Here is a 16,764-nt window from a genome sequence, read left to right on the forward strand (position 1 = left end):
TGGGTTAGCCTGGTGATGGGTATTAAAGAGGGCACCTTCTGCATGGAGCACTGGGTGTTATACGCAAACAAGGAATCATGGAACACTACATCAAAAACTAATGATGTAATGTGTGGTGATTAACATAACATAATAAAAAAAAAAGATTCCTTTAATGGTTGATGTATTATAAGAAATAACTAGTAAGTTCTTTAAAAGTGTTTCCCCCCCACGGGATGTTAGTTTCAACTCTTAGTTTTAAAAAAACTTACTAAAAGCAACCTGCAGATCTAGCATAGGAGAGAAAGAAAGGCTTGATGCGTAGTATTCAGTTCTAATTCCATCCCTGTTAGTGCTAGCTGTGGGACATTGGACAAGTTGTTTAACCTCTTTGAGCGTTAGTTTTCTCATTTGTAAAAGGAGAATTTCATCCATCACACCTGTCTTCACAGATTAAATAAGATTGCATATATACATAGTCCAGCACAGTTAGTGGAAAAAAGTAATTGCTTAATAAATGACAGCAATTATCATTATTATGTTGTAGTAAAAATTCAACTTGTAAATAACAAGACATTTTGATCTTCATTTTAAATATTTTAGGTTGGATGTTTATGGATTTTAGGTTCTTAAAATTTTAGGTTCTTTAGGTTAAAATGCCTTTATAAATCTGGAATTGAAGTTTCCTACACAACTTGCTTGCAGATTAATCTTCCTGGTTCTCAGTATTCTCATCTATGAATTGGGAAAAAAATAGTTTCCACCAAAGCATTGTGCCCGGCATATAATAAACACTTAAAACTTTCCACTATCATTCATTCATTCATTCCAAAAATTTGTTTTGGTATTTTTATATTAATTACATACAGAATAGTTATTTTCTTAAAATAAACTTGTAATTCTTTTTCATTTTGCTTTGATTTTGCCTGTACTTTTATAATGTTAAGTAGGTAAAAATTCACATCAGTGCAGCCTATTACAAGCATTAACTTGTAAAAAGCATCATCTTTTTCCTCTTGGCATATTTTTTGCCCATGTCCTTGTGTGTCTTATGAAAACTAGGATTTGGATTTAAATTATGTCCATGAAATTTTGCCTCATTTCTTGGCCTGCTTGTTTTGACTTTTTTCAAGAATAAATTCAAAACTAAATGGGTGATCACTGAAAACAGAAGGTTCTATATATTTTGTAAGGATATTCTTTCTCCAATGGCATAGATACTTCAGCAGCCACCATTTAATGAAGTGTTGCTGCTCTCTCAAATGGGAGGGTGTGTTCAAATTTAGGTAAAACTCTCCATTTGGTTTCTAGTTCTATGACCAAGACACAATAAATATATAAGTTTCCTATATATTGATTCATTTAACTTTGAATCCATGATTCAAAGTTTCATTTATGATTCATTTAACTTTCCTCCATCAGCTCAGAAATAAGATAGGGGTTTTTGAAGTATTTTAAAGAAGTTATAAGTTAACATCTTTGGTATTACCAAAATTTCTTCTCAAGGACAGATTAAAAGGTCACATCATATTCATCTTGATACTTTGTTTCAATCTGTAATAATATTCTGTCAATTCTCTCAGGAATATCTATCAAAAATATCCTCTCACCTCTGTCCTCATGGCTTTTGTCTTAATTTAGGTTGTCACTATCTCTCACCAATGGACTGAATGTGATTCACTTAGTAAACTAGTATTTGGGGAGTGCCTGAGACCATTTGAGCTGCCATAACAAAATACCACAGACTGGGTAGCTTATAAACAACAAAAATTTATTTCTGATGATTCCGGATGCTGGAAATCCAAGGATCATGGCACTAGCATGGTCGTGTGGTGAGAATCTGCTTCCTGGTTCATAGCCAGTGTCTTACGCCGTAGAAAGTCTAGGGAGCTCTGTAGGGTCTCTTTCAGGAGAGCATCAGTCCCATTCATACTGGCCCCACCCTGATGACCCAAGCACCTCCCAAAGGCCCACCCACTTTGTAATCTTGGGGGTTGGGATTTCAACATATGCATTCTGGGGGCACACATTCAGACCATAACTGGGAGCATCTACTCAAGGCTAGGCATGTAGGAATGTGCAAGATCAATGCCATCCCTGCTTTCATGGAGCTTAAACTCTCTCTCCTGTTGTATTATTAGTCTCTACAGCCTTCACTTTGCCCCCCTTCTGTACTCTCTTCTACATTGTATCTAATGAGGCTGTCTCTTAAAACTCTTCAATGGTCTTGAGTGCCCAAAGATTAAATTCTGAATTCTTTGTCATGTGTAAGGTCTTCTTCAGAATAGGATTCCTTTGGCAAATCCCATGATATTGAAATTCCTTTCTCCAGATTTAGTCCTTGAAGACTTTGTCTTTTAAGACTCAGTTGAGAAGTCACTTCCTTTGATCCTCGTCTTCCTTTGGCTGGGGTAGGTTGTTCTCTGAGCATCCCTAACACTGCAGAGACCTTTCATATAGCAGTCATGGTATTCTAAATATTATTCTTCCCTCACTGGACCATGAACAAATGGATGAAACTCCTACAAAGAATCACTTTGTAGAATTTATAGCTCTAGCAATATGTATAGATAAAGAATATCTGTATCTACTTCAGTCTTTCACCATATACTTATTTAGCATTAACTATGAATCTGAGACTCAGTGGGTACTAGAAAGTGAATAATCAGTAGATGTGTTCTCTGCCATTATAATTACTACTTTGAGGATAAATTAAAATAATCATAACTTTCTGGTTAATTATTTGGAGAGTGATGCTTTATAAAAGCTATGAGTATTAAAACAGTTCCTTGTTTTGTAAGTCACAGGAAGCTTGTCTGGTTCTGACTCTTGCTTTGGGAGTATATGTCTAGTTCGCTAGTGTGGTCTGCAGCTTCTACCCAGTCCCAAAGTCTAGTCATCATAGCCTTGAGGAAAGTAACATTCACTTTGAGGTGATTCTGCATATTCATTGAATAGTTCATATAGTTTCTGGTGAGGAATCATAGGAAGGAACCAGTGGGAAATAAGATTTTGTTCTGGTATCCTTCCCTTGTAGTATTTTTTTTTCTTTTTGGACAATTTTTAGTGGATGTAAGACTTTTGTGGGTTTTGTAGTGAATTTTGTTTATATTTTAAGAAAAGTATTCCTTTTTTTAACTTTTCTTTTTTTTTTCTTTTTAACTAATTGCTCTTGAAAATATTTCTTCACCCTTCCATCTCATGGTGCTGAGTTCCATGTTAAGAGCATAGAAGCTGTTACATGATTAGACAGGGATAATTATCTCTTTGTTCATCAGTTTTATTTTCATACTGTATAAATGTATACACAGGATGCAAAAGAGAGTGTGGTTAATCAAGCAAAATAATTGATTTCCCAGATGATGAAAATGTCTAGGCTTAGAAATGAAAGCAGAAGACATAGATATTTGAAAGCGTAGGAGTTTTTTGTGTTTGTTTTTTAAGTATTCTTCTGAGTCAGAGGAGGAAAGAATTTATGAGCTGGAAAGACTGCTGCATCTTTGAAATTCAAAACTTACTCTTTTTTTAAGAGATTTTATTTATTTCTTAGAGAGAGAAAGAGAGAGAGCATGTGCAGGGAGGTGCAGAGAGAGAGGGAGAAGCAGAGTCCCCACCGAGCCGGAGCCTGATGCAGGGCTTGATCCTAGGACCCCGAGATCATGACCTGAGCCAAAGTCAGACACTTAACCGATTGAGCCACCCAGGCGCCCCTCAAAATTTATTCTTAAATGATGCCATTTGTATTACAGTTAACACCCATGGTGTGTGCCCAGGGTGTATATCTAGTAGACTTATTTTTCTCTTCCAAGTTTCATATTAAAATTTAAAATGCCTTGGATTCTGTAGGTTGCATAGATGGAGCCTCACAGTATTAATACCCAGAGTGTCTAACAGTAGACTTGTAAATGTATATTGTTCATGCTCCATATTAACTAAGGAATTTTTTTAAATTGAGTCTACTTTGCATATGATGTACCATTAAGTCCATAGTAATCAGATAAAGTATCTGTGCTTGAAGTTAAATTGTGAAAGACAATGGATTTGTGCTTTACCTTCTTTCAGAGAATGTATCACACACTGTTGTCCAGAAATGGTTAGCAAGTCCTAGAAGCAAGTTATTTTCATTCTTTACCTTTTGTGGGCTAAAAACCACAAAGTGGAAATACAGTCTGCAAAATATACTGCAAATATATGTGAGAAGTCTGTGAGCCCTGCTGAAACTTAATTGATATGCTGAGAAATATATAAAACATACAGCCACTGGATTGAGAAAATGAAAATTAATATGTGAATGTTTTAACTAACACGATGCTTTGCCCCCAGAACCTGGTGTTTATTATTGTGCACTGTGGTAGGGGACAGAAGCGGTATCAATTGGAAAAACATTTCTTAGTGAATTGAGAACAGTATGGCTTTCTTGTTCCTAAGTGGGAAACCTGGTTCTTTGGTTCCTTTGTTCCTAGTTAAGCTAGTCCCAAGCCATTTCAGCTGAACATTTTACAGACTGATGGAGTCTAGGGAAGCGCCTTTGGCAGCTGATAGGGGATAATAATGAAATACGCTGCTTAGCACCGCATGCTACCCCTGGCAAATGCGGGGATTATTTTATAGAGATCTCGGTGAGCAGAGCTGTATCCACTTTACCAAGTGTGTGAACCCGTGTGAGGAAGTTGTATGTTCATATGAAAATAACTAGTCCTCTTTTCTTACAGGTGAAGAAAACGTGCACAGAATCCGACATTTCAGAAGCTCAGAATTCCAGGTACTGTAAAATAGAGGCTGGGACTCCACTAAGGAAAATGGCAATTTTGGAGAACTAACTAGTAAGATGTCATACTCCAGATACAACTGTGATTTGAAACGTCGAGATTCTAAGAACTTTTCTTTATAAAAACTACATTTTGTATTGGCTAGGGTACCGTTAACCAGAATCCAATCCAAAGGATTGGGTACCATTCTTCTGATTGAAGTCAACTTTAAAGAACGATCGTAGAAACATCATCCACTAGAAATACTTGAAAACCTCTTCCCTTTCCATTCACTATGTGAGTTCAGCTACATTTTTCTTTCTAATCTTTCTTACAATGTATTCACATCTGAAATTTTTCCAGAAACTGAATAATTCGACTCTTAAATCTGTGTTTACCAATAAAACTATAGTATTTCTTTTTTTTTTTTTTGATAAAACATTGCTAGAGTTTGAGAATGCTTTCAAATTGGAAAAATCAATTTGACTTCTCTTTTTGGTTATTTGGAACCTATAGAAATGATGCAATAAAGTGGTCAGACCACTACACACAGGAACTTAGCACCATTTTATTTTTGTGCTTAGACCAGATGCCCGGTATTTTCAGGCCTACACATTTTCATTTCAAAATCCAGGGTTGAATTTTAAAAAGTATTGTAAATACCATTACAGTAATAAGGATAACCTGGGTATGATATTAATGATATAACTTAGCTTATTACATTAAGAAATTTATATTTAATGGTGAGATGGGTCTTAATTGTCCTCCTTGCTCCAGTGTATGATGTAAATAGTGATTTTCTTGGTATAATACAGCAACACACATCTAGGGAAAATGTTTATGGCCACCATATTTTTTTGGAGAACAAGTATATGTTATGTGGAATATGTTGACAGTTTGAATAACTCTTCCTTCATTTTATGCAGTATGATATTCCTGTAGTTAATTCTGATACATCTTATATTAAAATGATTGTAAATGGTCTTTTCTTTTGGACCATCAAGAGTATACAAATATGATATAGAAGTTTTGACATTTGTTCTTTGACATTTTGATCTTTATCCTTTATAATTAAATATCAAAATATAAACAGGTAGCTTATCAGAACATTAGGAAATGGATGAACCATTCAAGGTTTTCCTACAAAATAGAGTAATTCCAGGATGCATGGAGAGAGAAAAAGAAAGGTCTAAGCTCTAATCCTGTGGGTATTTCCTTCCTAATCATTTTGCTGACCTTTCTGAGTGACCTACCTATGACTTGTTATTTAAGTAATTAGATAATTTTTGCAAAGCTGATCTTGAGGATTAGTAAAAAACAACAATAACAACAACAAAAAAAACACAGAGCAGCATCATCATCCTTATTAACATTTCATATCAAATTTTTTTCCCTTAAGTCCACTCAGATTTTTGGACATGGTGTTATGCTTAAATAAATTTTAAACAAGCAGAAAGCCACCAAACTGCATCTGCAATTGGTATAAATAACTTAGATGAAAAGCAGAGAATTTTGAACTCAGTGTATTTGAGCCAGAACTAGATCATTTTCTTTTATCTAGCAAATCCCAGCTTATATGGCCTTAAAAGTACAATTTTGTTTCTAAGGTAAATTGTGGTTATTTTAAAAAGACTATTTAAAATACATTTTATTTTATAACATAGAATATATTATTACATTAATATGTAATGTGTAATATATATTAATTGAAAAAATATCTTTACTTCCTGGAAACCAAGAGGTGGTTGCCACAGATTAGCTGCTTCTAGAAGTTTCCTAATTTGCAACATAAATAGGTCAAAATAGGCAAATCTATTTCTAATGACTCTGAAGCTTTGTAATATCAAAAACAAAGAGTCCTTACTTACTAAAATACAATATGGAAAGACCTTCAACATGTCCGAGAATCATTTATTGGTTCAAGATTGCCTACACATTTTGATCTTGGCTGGTCTCCTCTCCTATCTTCTGGTGCAAGGGACAATCCCACACCCTAAAAGTGTCAGTAATATAAAGGCATGGCTATTCTCTGTTTACTCATAGGTATTAGGTATTAGAGTGCTAAAACTGGCACTTAGTTAATGCAATGACAGAATGCCAAGAGAATAAAAATATGCAAAATATCATTCTGCACAAAAATGATACAATAACTTACTGAATAGTCAACGAATCCAAGAATGCCAAAAAATAGTATTTATTGTATGCATGTACTGAGGTTCAGTTTTTATCACCTGTTAAACACACACACACACACACACACACACACACACACACACACACACACACCCCACAATGCAACATTGCTTTAGCAATATATGTATATGGCTACATTCTTTTGTGCTCATTAGGAACCACAGACCTTCCTGTATTCTCTTTTTCTCTCTCCCTCTCCTTCCTGCCCTCCCTCCCTTCTCCTGTGTTGTGTGTGTGTGTGTGTGAGAGAGAGAGAGAGAGAGAGAGAGAGAGAGCAGGAGATAGAGAAAGAAGGAGAGAGACTGATTGATTCAGATTGAGATTTAAAGCCCGGGGCTAGATAATTCTATTCTAAACATATCTAAAGTAAAGAATTGAGCTCCAAATTAAATACTGCATCAGCATAAAATTCATGCAAGCTGGAGACCCACTGCCTTATAAAGTGCTGCCTCACTTGGAACCTAAAGCTAATATAATTCATTTATTTAGCTAGCTTTATAGTGTGTTGGTTTTGGATTTGAAAAGATTAGAATAAATGTAGATGGAAAGTGTTTTTACAGTAGGGAAGTAATTAAATTGGGTGTGGAGACTTTGTAAGGAAAATTCTTAGGGTGACATATGTATATCAGCAAATTCTTTGTCTTGCTTGGCTTTTTTCCTCTTTTGGAAAGACATGTTTGGGCTGCAGATGTGACTGGTAGATTGAGAAAAAGACACTTTACAGATCTATGTAAGAAAGGTAAAAATGTGTTCTTAGAAATAACATTATATGTATACACTAAAAGTCAGATATTAGGGACTACATTTTCTCAGGCTCATGAAACTGTATTGAACTTGATGTCATATGGGAAGGGATATAATGTACTTCATAGAAAAATTGACCTCGTTTTTTTTTTTTTGCTTTCCTCCATGTTGCTAATCATGTAATAGTATTGTTGGCCTTTGTTCCTAAAATTAATGTTAACCATAAAATGGGTATGAGAGAAAACTAAAATCTGTATTTTTGACATACTTTATCTTACCCTAAAATTGTCTCTTACTGGATAGCTATCCTAAAACATGAATGGAAATATCATTTTTATGTTGATTTTTCCCCTGGATTGATGGTGAATTTATTTGTGTAGATTTGTGCCTCCTTTGAGTCTTCACTGAAAATACATGGATCTTGTTTAACTATACTATAATGAATAGATTCTGGACAAGTGAAGCTAATAGAAGTTTCTTTAAGTCTCACATATTTTTAACTTTTCTACTTTCAGTTCTTTCTGGTAAGAGGTGAGGAAATAATTTATTTCATTCTGTAATTGCATTCTTAGCAAATATCCTATATGCAAATATGGCTATATGTTAAAATAGTCCTCATGATAACCTGAATGATTTCTTTGGTGATTTCCTTTGGTGGAATTTGGTTTCCCTTCACTTTTTTCCTATGTGGGTCACTAACTTGTACAGCATTTTTACCAAGAAGAGATCAAGAACACAGAAAGGAAATAAAACTCAAATCCAGCAATTTTGTTTTCTACTTCAGTGAATTAAGGAATTAAGTGAATTAAGCAGTGATTTAAGGAGTGGCTGGAAATAAACATTTTGGTGAAACTGACTGTGTGAAGTGACTTCTAGGAAATATATCTGTTCCTTTTCTCTCAGCCTGCCCACATACCAACCACCAGCAGATTAGAGTGGGGGAATCTAAGGAGGAGTATTCAAATATGGGAAGGATTCATGGTACCTATGAGCTAAGGTGATTGTGTTTCCATGTGAAGGTAAAACAGAATGATTCAGTGGGTAATGGTGAAGGTGTACTCTTCCCTGTTTCCTAGGTTGAGAAATTTGGTTTGCTGAGAAATGGGGTTTCTTGAAATCAGCAAAGGCTTGGTTGTGTGCTGTGACTTGCCCTAGTCTATACTGACTTTATAGTTATCAAGAGAAAGGCAAAATGACTCTCCAGCTTTTAAAGAAGCACTGGAATGAATCTCAGTGTAATATCTAATGTTTCAGTGAGCCTCAGGAATTTGATGTATTCAGTGTCTACGTATAAAATCTTTGAAAATGCAACTAATTCATATTCTGTAAACATTTAACAATGTTATAACATTGTCATTTAACAATGATTTAACAATGTTATATTGAAGGCATTAAGCTGTACATATTTATTTGCTAGTAAAATAATTATTGTAATGCTTCCAGAAGTCTGAAATGTTTGTTGGTATAGAATTTCCTGTCAAAAATTTAAATGCTGTATTTTTTCATAGCAGTGAAAAGTGAGGGTCCCTTTGTGAAAACACACATTTGTATTTCAGTGTGTCAAATCAGAGGCCCACCCGGCCCAATATTCTGTCTCTAAAAGTATCAAAATTCATTACTGCCAGATTGCATGTTCTCAAACTTGCAAATTTCAGAATGTAGTACCAATAAACAGGTTCTATCAGGAACACAGTCTAGCTGTCCAGTCAGTGTTTATGTAGCCATTTCTTAGATTTAGCCACATACTAGCAAATACTATAGACTATAGTATTTTGGACTGTAGAACCCAGAAAATTACTAATCACAATACAAAGTAATTATTAATTCCTTCTAGTTGTTTAAAACTGCCTCTTTCAGCTTGCCCTGAAAATGATAGATGATGGATAAATATTCTAAGAGTGTGATTTTAATTCTCATATTTGGGGATTTGAAGAGAAAGAACTCAATCTGGGAATTTAATCTATATCATAAAATGGTTATTTCACCTGAGTCATACCATAGCTTACTTAGTCTTTTTCTTTCCAGTTGTGCAAGCATTCTATCTCATTTCAAAGCCTGGCCTCATGAGGATACCTCTCTATTCTCTTCATCATTTTGGCTAGCATTTGCTGAAGTTTTCTGAATCCACTTTGCCTTCTCTGATGTATGTTGACAGATTTACAGGTGTGGAAACAGCTGGGATTCTGAACAAGAATGAAGAATGTGTTCTGTGTTGCTATTAATTTTATCCTCAGTATCTGGGATATCTTGACCCTTTGGGTCTTGGTAGCATATTGAGCTGATTTCCTCAGATGATTGCCTAAGGTATCTGCTAAATCCCTGATATCAATTAGTGTTAACTTGAAGATTTAAAGAACACTCTCAAAACTTAGATTATTATTTTCTAAATATCTTGTCATACAGGTTTCTGATCAGCCCTGTCCTATAGTTCACTGGGGACTCCTGGTGATGTATCTTTATTGGCCAACACAGCTTAGTGTTATCTCTATACTTGTTAATTTTGGGGGGTATTTCCTCTCCAAATTTAATTATCTTCTAAGAATAAATGAGTAGGGGCGCCTGGGTGGCTCAGATGGTTAAGCGTCTGCCTTCGGCCCAGGTCATGATCCCAGAGTCCTGGGATCGAGTCCCGCATCGGGCTCCCTGCTCCTTGGGAGCCTGCTTCTCCCTCTGCTTCTCTCTCTCTCTCTCCCTCTGTCTCTCATGAATAAATAAAATCTTTAAAAAAAAAAAAAGAATAAATGAGTAAATGAGAGTAAAATAATACATGTGAAAGGTCCTTACACACCGGTACTCACAGAAGAGTTTCTTACTATGTGTTCAAAATTGAACAAGACATCCTAAACCCAGTAGTGGAGAAGAATGGGCTGTAGCTCAAGGGAAGAAGGGCTTCATCATTGGTGCTTAATTCCCATACTCTTATGTGTTTTTAGCTTTTGGTTTATGTCTTCAGATCCCTAGGTTTGGTTCTCGATCTTTTTGCTTGCTTTCCACTTCATGTTTTTCACATGTAATTTCTGTTCACAACTCTTTTTTTTTTAAAGATTTATTTATTTATATATTAGAGAGCATGCTTGCAGGGGGAGGGGCAGAAGGAGAGGGAGACAGAGATAAGCAGACTCCCTGCTCAGCAGGAAGCCCGATGTGGGGCTTGATCTCAGGACCCTGAGATCATGACCTGAGCCCAAATCAAAAGTGGGACGCTCAACCAACAGAACCACTCAGGTGCCCCTCTGTTCACCAGTCTTGACATGGCCCACCATGCCTAGCATGCTCTGGCCACTGCTATGCCTCTAGCTTTGATTTCAGTCAAGCTTCCCCTGGCGAAAGGGTCTGCACTCACAGATGCCATTCTCCTTCCGCAGAGGCTGGACTGCTCCTTCCCCATTTGTGCTGTGCTTCCCCTCCCAGCTTTGTTCACAAACCTCATTTCAACTCATCCCTCCTAGGATCTCTGCTCTTCCCTGGTGGGCCCAGTGATCCAGACCCACTGTCCTCTGGCTGCATGGCCCCGTGTGCTTCTCCTTTGGAGGCACCTCATTTGATTAACGTTTGCTTCATTCACTACACTATAAGCTCCACAAGGCGAGGGGTCACATCTGCTTTTTTCTGGTATCATGAGTATATAGCACGGTGCTCAGCATATAGCAGGTCCTCAGTACATAGCTGTTTAGTGAACAGTAACTTCCAGATGCAACCTAGCTTGTAATCTCTCCTGGATCATCTCTTGTGACCACAAATCCCTAAGACAATTTTATTAGGGATTTTGCTCTGCTCTCTCAAACTCCTCTTGTAAAAAATTACGATATTTACACTCCCTCCCCCAGGATCTTTTCTTTCCAGTGGTAATTCTCTCAGTTGTGTCCTATATCAGGACTCTAGAGTAATCTCTGACCTCTTTCTCTCTCTCCTCTCCCAAGTGCAGGTGGTCATCAAGTTGTATTTAACTTTTCCTGGCTATGTTTGGAATCTCTTTATTCTGCCCTTCCCACTGCTGCGGGGAAAGCTCAAGCTGTCCTCACCTTACCTCTGAATGAATGCAACAAATTTCCAAGTGGCTCTCTTGGCTCCATATAGACCTTGCCTTTCTTTTCTGCCAGGCTGTCAGATGAGCCCTTCTTAATGACACTTTCCATATGGGGTTGCCCTGTTCATTGATCAGAAAAAGTATTTAGTGGACATTTAGAGTATATGCAGAAGCATGAATAGATAATCTTAAAAATGGAAGTGTGTGCATGAGGTAAAAATAAGGACACACATGCTTTTACCTAGTTGCTGTTTGGAAGAGGCCAGGGACTATTTGGGCTACCTGTTACATATTGCCCTATTGCCCTTATTCTGATCTGTTAGATATTCATTTAGTCCAATTTCATATTCTTCCTCTAGTTGGAAACCAAAATAAGAACACATGACTCTATATGGATCTTGGAAAGTACATTGAAGATAAAGATATACCAGTGACATACGTACTTTGATTTTCATTTTTTCCCTCTCCTGCCCTCATTTCCTATATAGACCTTAGAGTCGAATAAGATCTCTGTGTACTGTGTGGCTTCCTGAAAGCATCCATTTTAGGGCAGGACTTGCTTGGTAGTTTTACAGATGAGCTCATTTCACTAGAGGAGTGGAGGAGAATACCACCAGAGTGCAGCTTGAGCCCTGAGCACCGTGAGGCCAAAGTGCTCTGGGAGGAGTTGCCGGGAAGACTTAGGGCTATGGCCGAATGTCAAAGAATAGGTAAGATTTGAAGAAATGGGGAAGAGAGAACCCCAGTGAGGTACAAGAAAGGACTAGAAACTGAAACTGATGGGGATTTTTAAGAAAGATTTTATGGGTGTTATACACAAACAATAAATCATGGAACACTACATCAAAAACTAATGATGTAATGTATGGTGATTAACATAACATAATAAAATAAAAGAATTTTTATTTATTTATTTGACAGAGAGAGTGTGTGCATAAGCAAGGGAACACTAGGCAGAGGGAGAGGGAGAAGCAGGCAGACAAGGGGCTCGATCCCATGACCCTGGGATCATGACCTGAGCAGAAGGCAGACACTTAACCGACTGAGCCACCCAGGCAGCACTGATGGGGATTTTCTATAGACGGTGAGTCGTCCCACTTGATTCATGTGGGAAAATTGTCGATGAGATTGGAAAATGGGTAAATTAATGCAGAGTGTTGCCGGCTTGGATTTCTAGTGGTTTTTGTTAGGACTCATTGGTTGTAGCTACCACTGTGAGGCAGTTTAGGCAGAAAAGAGGAGTTTTGCTTGTTTATTTGCCTGTCACTTTGTTGTTTCGATATTAAACAAGGATGTGGTATCTTAGGGAACCTGAGAAGAGAGAGTTTGCTGGATTTTCTAAGATGTGCGAGCAGGGACCGCCTTCCTGGTCATTTCTTGTTCACCACAGGTCCTGGCTGCTTAGCCACTTCATGTCTTCACCTCTTGATGAGGATTGGCTGATTGGTCTTATTCTCTCTCAAGGTGTCACAGTAGGAGGAAAATGCCCACGTGACACTGCTCCTGATTTTATAATTTATACTTCTATAGGTAAAATCTCTGGCCTAGAATCTCTCTCTTTTTCCTTATCTCAGCTCCAAATCTCCAGGGAAGGGAATGGCATCAGAGGGACAGTTTCCCAAAACAGAAACTTGGCTTTCAGGAGCTGCCTCTGGGAGCCTATGAAGCAGGGGTGAGAAGAACTTCCAAGAAAAGACTGCTGAGCAGATAACCCAAGTGCCCTCTACTCTCTACCTTTGTCCAAGACTGTTTTCTCCAGCACCCCCTCCCCAAATCCTTCATTTCCTATAATCCAGCTTCTATTGCTCTCTCGCCTTCCCTCATCAGATACAACTCAGTGGTTATCACTTTCACTCGTATGGAGACTTGGAGCTTGATTTCATAGGTCTGACATCTATAAGCTGCCATCAGCAAAGAAGACATCACATGAGAGAGCTTTACGCCAAGTGGCAGCCATGCTTCAAAGGAAGAGGTGCTCCACTTACCTCTTGCTGAAAACCCTTCTTGCAAAGTTTGCACCTGCTGTCCCCATCCCCAAGCTAACCAGTTGCTAACCCGTGGGCCCAGTCCTTCTCCTCAGCTCTCAAATGCCATTGCAAATGTAAATTACTTTCTCTACTTCCTCCAGTTGTTATGTGATTGTCTGATGAATGCACTTCATGTAGCAGTTTAAATTATTTATCTTTCTGAAGATAATCTTGCCAAAATGAGTATATAGGTTTGGACTTATGTTTAAAAAAAAAACTGTCAAACACATTCAAAGAAATACAACCAGTGACCAATAACCTGGAGTCCAAATTTGAAATTTTGGCAACCCATCTTTCCAGGTATTGGGAAGTTACTGGTGGATTGCTGATCAGGTAATAACATGATTAAATTGTATTTGCGATGACAGAGCATCTGCGGCCCAGGTGCCTGGAAGCAGGGAAGCTAGCTCTGATTCTTACTTAAAAGGAGACAGTGAGCAAATTGGGGTTATTTCGAGGTGACATCTGATGCTATCTTTTTCATGGTTTAAACACATTTTCCAAATTTTCTACATCGTGTATTATTTATTTGTCTTAAGAACTAATAAACATATTATAAAGCATGAAATAATAGTTTCAGCTTGAAATAGGCATGGTGGTAGTGGGAGGGATCTGGCTGCTTCTTCCTGACAGCTTGCATTATTCTCTAACGATAAGAAAACACTTGATTTCTCCACATGTTATTAGTGATGAGTTCCAGAGAATGGCTGTGGTACTGGTTCAGCCTCTCTTACAGTAAACTGAGTTCCTCTGAAGTCTTTATGGTTAATAATATGAAACAGTCTTTCTGGAGACTGTTAGCTGCTTTGAATTAATTTGGTCAGAGTAACACATCACATAAAGTAGCCTTTGTTTGGTGACTTTTATCCAGAGGACCTGAGGAGCTAAGACAAGATCCTACTTTGCATCAGAGTGATAATCCAAATTATTATGGGTGGGGGTAGTGAGGGTCTCTGAGTGTGTACCATGTTGGCTGATGGTCTGCTTAGGAGTTACTGAGCTACATAAATCCTTATGATTATTCTGGACTTGGGGTATCTTTAGCACAAAGTTCTAGGCTCAACTGAGTAGAAAATAGAAACTTTTTGGAGGGTCCTCTGAGTGTTGGGCCAACCTAAGTTGGGAAGAAACAAGATCTTACAGTTTTCTTCTCAGTAGTTCACTTAGAGGAACATTAATTCTTGCCCTTAAAGTGACTGTTTATGAGCATCTTCTATGTGTCAGGCACTCGTCTGGGGGCTTGAGATTCGTCAGTGAGCGAAACAGGAGCATGCACGGTGATGGCTTATTGTAGAAGATGATAAAGGCTAGGGAACAAAGTGGAGTGTGTGGACTGTTGGGAAGGAGTATGTTCTGGTTTTAAATTGGGTGATATTTAAGCAAAATCTTGAAGGAACTGGTAGTACAACAAGAGTAAGGCTGGGGGGAGTGCATTCCCTTGGGGACGAGCCACTGCACAGCCCTTCAGTGGGAGCCCGGCCTGGCCCGAAGCACCAGTGAGGAGGGCCTTGTAGCTCACAGGGAGTGAGCCCAGGATGTCACATTTGAAGTAGCAACATTCTAAAAAAAGCTGCAATTTCTGTTGTTCACTATTTTGAAAATATTTATTTTCAGTTTTGATAAATCCATTGCAAATAATTTTTTCATGACCTATGGGTAGTAATCTCTGACAGGCAGACCATCCATCACTGCTGCGAGACAGGCTTGATTTCCTGCCAGGAACACCTCTTTCTTTTTTTTTTTTAACATTTTTTTTTTTAAGATTTTTTATTTATTTATTTGAGAGAGAGAATGAGAGAGCGAGCACATGAGAGGGGGGAGGGTCAGAGGGAGAAGCAGACTCCCCGCTGAGCAGGGAGCCCGATGTGGGACTCGATCCCGGGACTCCAGGATCATGACCTGAGCCGAAGGCAGTCGCCCAACCAACTGAGCCACCCAGGCGCCCAGGAACACCTCTTTCTGGCCCACCGCACACATCCTCCACGACAAGGGCTCTGTCCTGAGCAGAAGGCTGCAAGCTTCTTTACCAGCAGACCTCAAAATCCTGAAGGCATTTTTTTTTAAGTAATACTCTTAAAATTTTAGCTATATATACACAGAGGAGAGCTTAGATTCCAAAAATTGGGTTCATAAAGACACAAAGATCTGCTCATTATCTCACAGTTAATCATCACATCTCTGTTGTCTTAGCAACCTACACAGTGTTCTCATTTGCTTTTCAATAAGCCAATAGTTGAATGGGTTCTTTGTTCATGTGTTTTATAAATTTCTATCACCTGATACTTGATGTCTTTCTGGCATGTTACTGTACCAAAGGACTGCCTTTTTATTTAAATTCACGTAACTAAAATTAAACTTTACTTTTCCTAAAACTCTAAATTTCTCATGAGAAAATATCCAACCTAAGAATAATTGGACAAAATATGAGATTATATTGTAAAAATGCCTTCATTTTAATTGTAATTAATTTGCAAGGCTCAGTGAACTTGGCAAACTGAGTTATCCGACAAACTTCGCTTACACAGGCATATCTGTGAACTACAGAGAAAGAAAAATGCCTGATGACAAATCTAGGTGTCATAGAGTTGATTTCCCCAAACTCACAGGCTTGCGTTTCTCAGATGCATGTTTTCTCTTACATAATTCCAAAGTTTTCAAGTTCATGTCTTATTAAGGTAGATGTGGCATTGCTTACATGGCAGGGTAGGCAAATGTGGTGGACTGCCTGAGTTGGAATCCCAGGTGTTTGAGCTCAAGCAAACTGCTTCACTTCTCTGCCTCAAAGTTTCTCATCTGTAAAGTGGAGATAATGTCATATTGTCCTATAAGGTATATTATCACTGTAATACTGACAAATGACAGTCTAACAATGAAAAAGAAACAAAAATAAACATAAGAATGCAAAATGCTGAGCCATGTGGGCTGTTTTGGCATTAATGCTAGAAGCCCTATATTCTTTAGCAATTCCTGAGGGGATTTGCATGCCTTTAGTACTGTATAATCATTCTCATCAGGTCTGATCACCTTGACTGTCTAAGGAAAGGTT

At 37.8% G+C, this 16,764-nt stretch overlaps 1 protein-coding gene across 15 annotated transcripts in view; it reads left to right on the forward strand.

The window, feature by feature from the left end:
* EYA4 (EYA transcriptional coactivator and phosphatase 4) overlaps positions 1-16,764 on the forward strand; it is a 270,598-nt gene that overhangs the window by 133,138 nt on the left and 120,696 nt on the right. For 13 of the 15 annotated variants that reach the window (XR_012378573.1, XM_073893960.1, XM_073893947.1 and 10 more), the window contains one exon: positions 4,692-4,741. Coding sequence is in view for 12 of the 15 variants with exons in the window: in XM_073893960.1 (XP_073750061.1) it covers positions 4,692-4,741 (50 nt within the window). In the remaining 3 variants the exon portion in view is untranslated. Of the gene's footprint in view, positions 1-4,691; positions 4,803-4,893; positions 5,025-16,764 lie in introns of those variants that run through there. The other 2 variants (XM_073893952.1, XM_073893954.1) reach the window with 2 other exon arrangements.

Source organism: Callorhinus ursinus, unplaced genomic scaffold (assembly GCF_003265705.2).
Source record: "Callorhinus ursinus isolate GAN/ISIS: 27379988/994484 unplaced genomic scaffold, GSC_fseal_2.0 scaffold6, whole genome shotgun sequence".
NCBI classification, from domain to species: domain Eukaryota; kingdom Metazoa; phylum Chordata; class Mammalia; order Carnivora; family Otariidae; genus Callorhinus; species Callorhinus ursinus.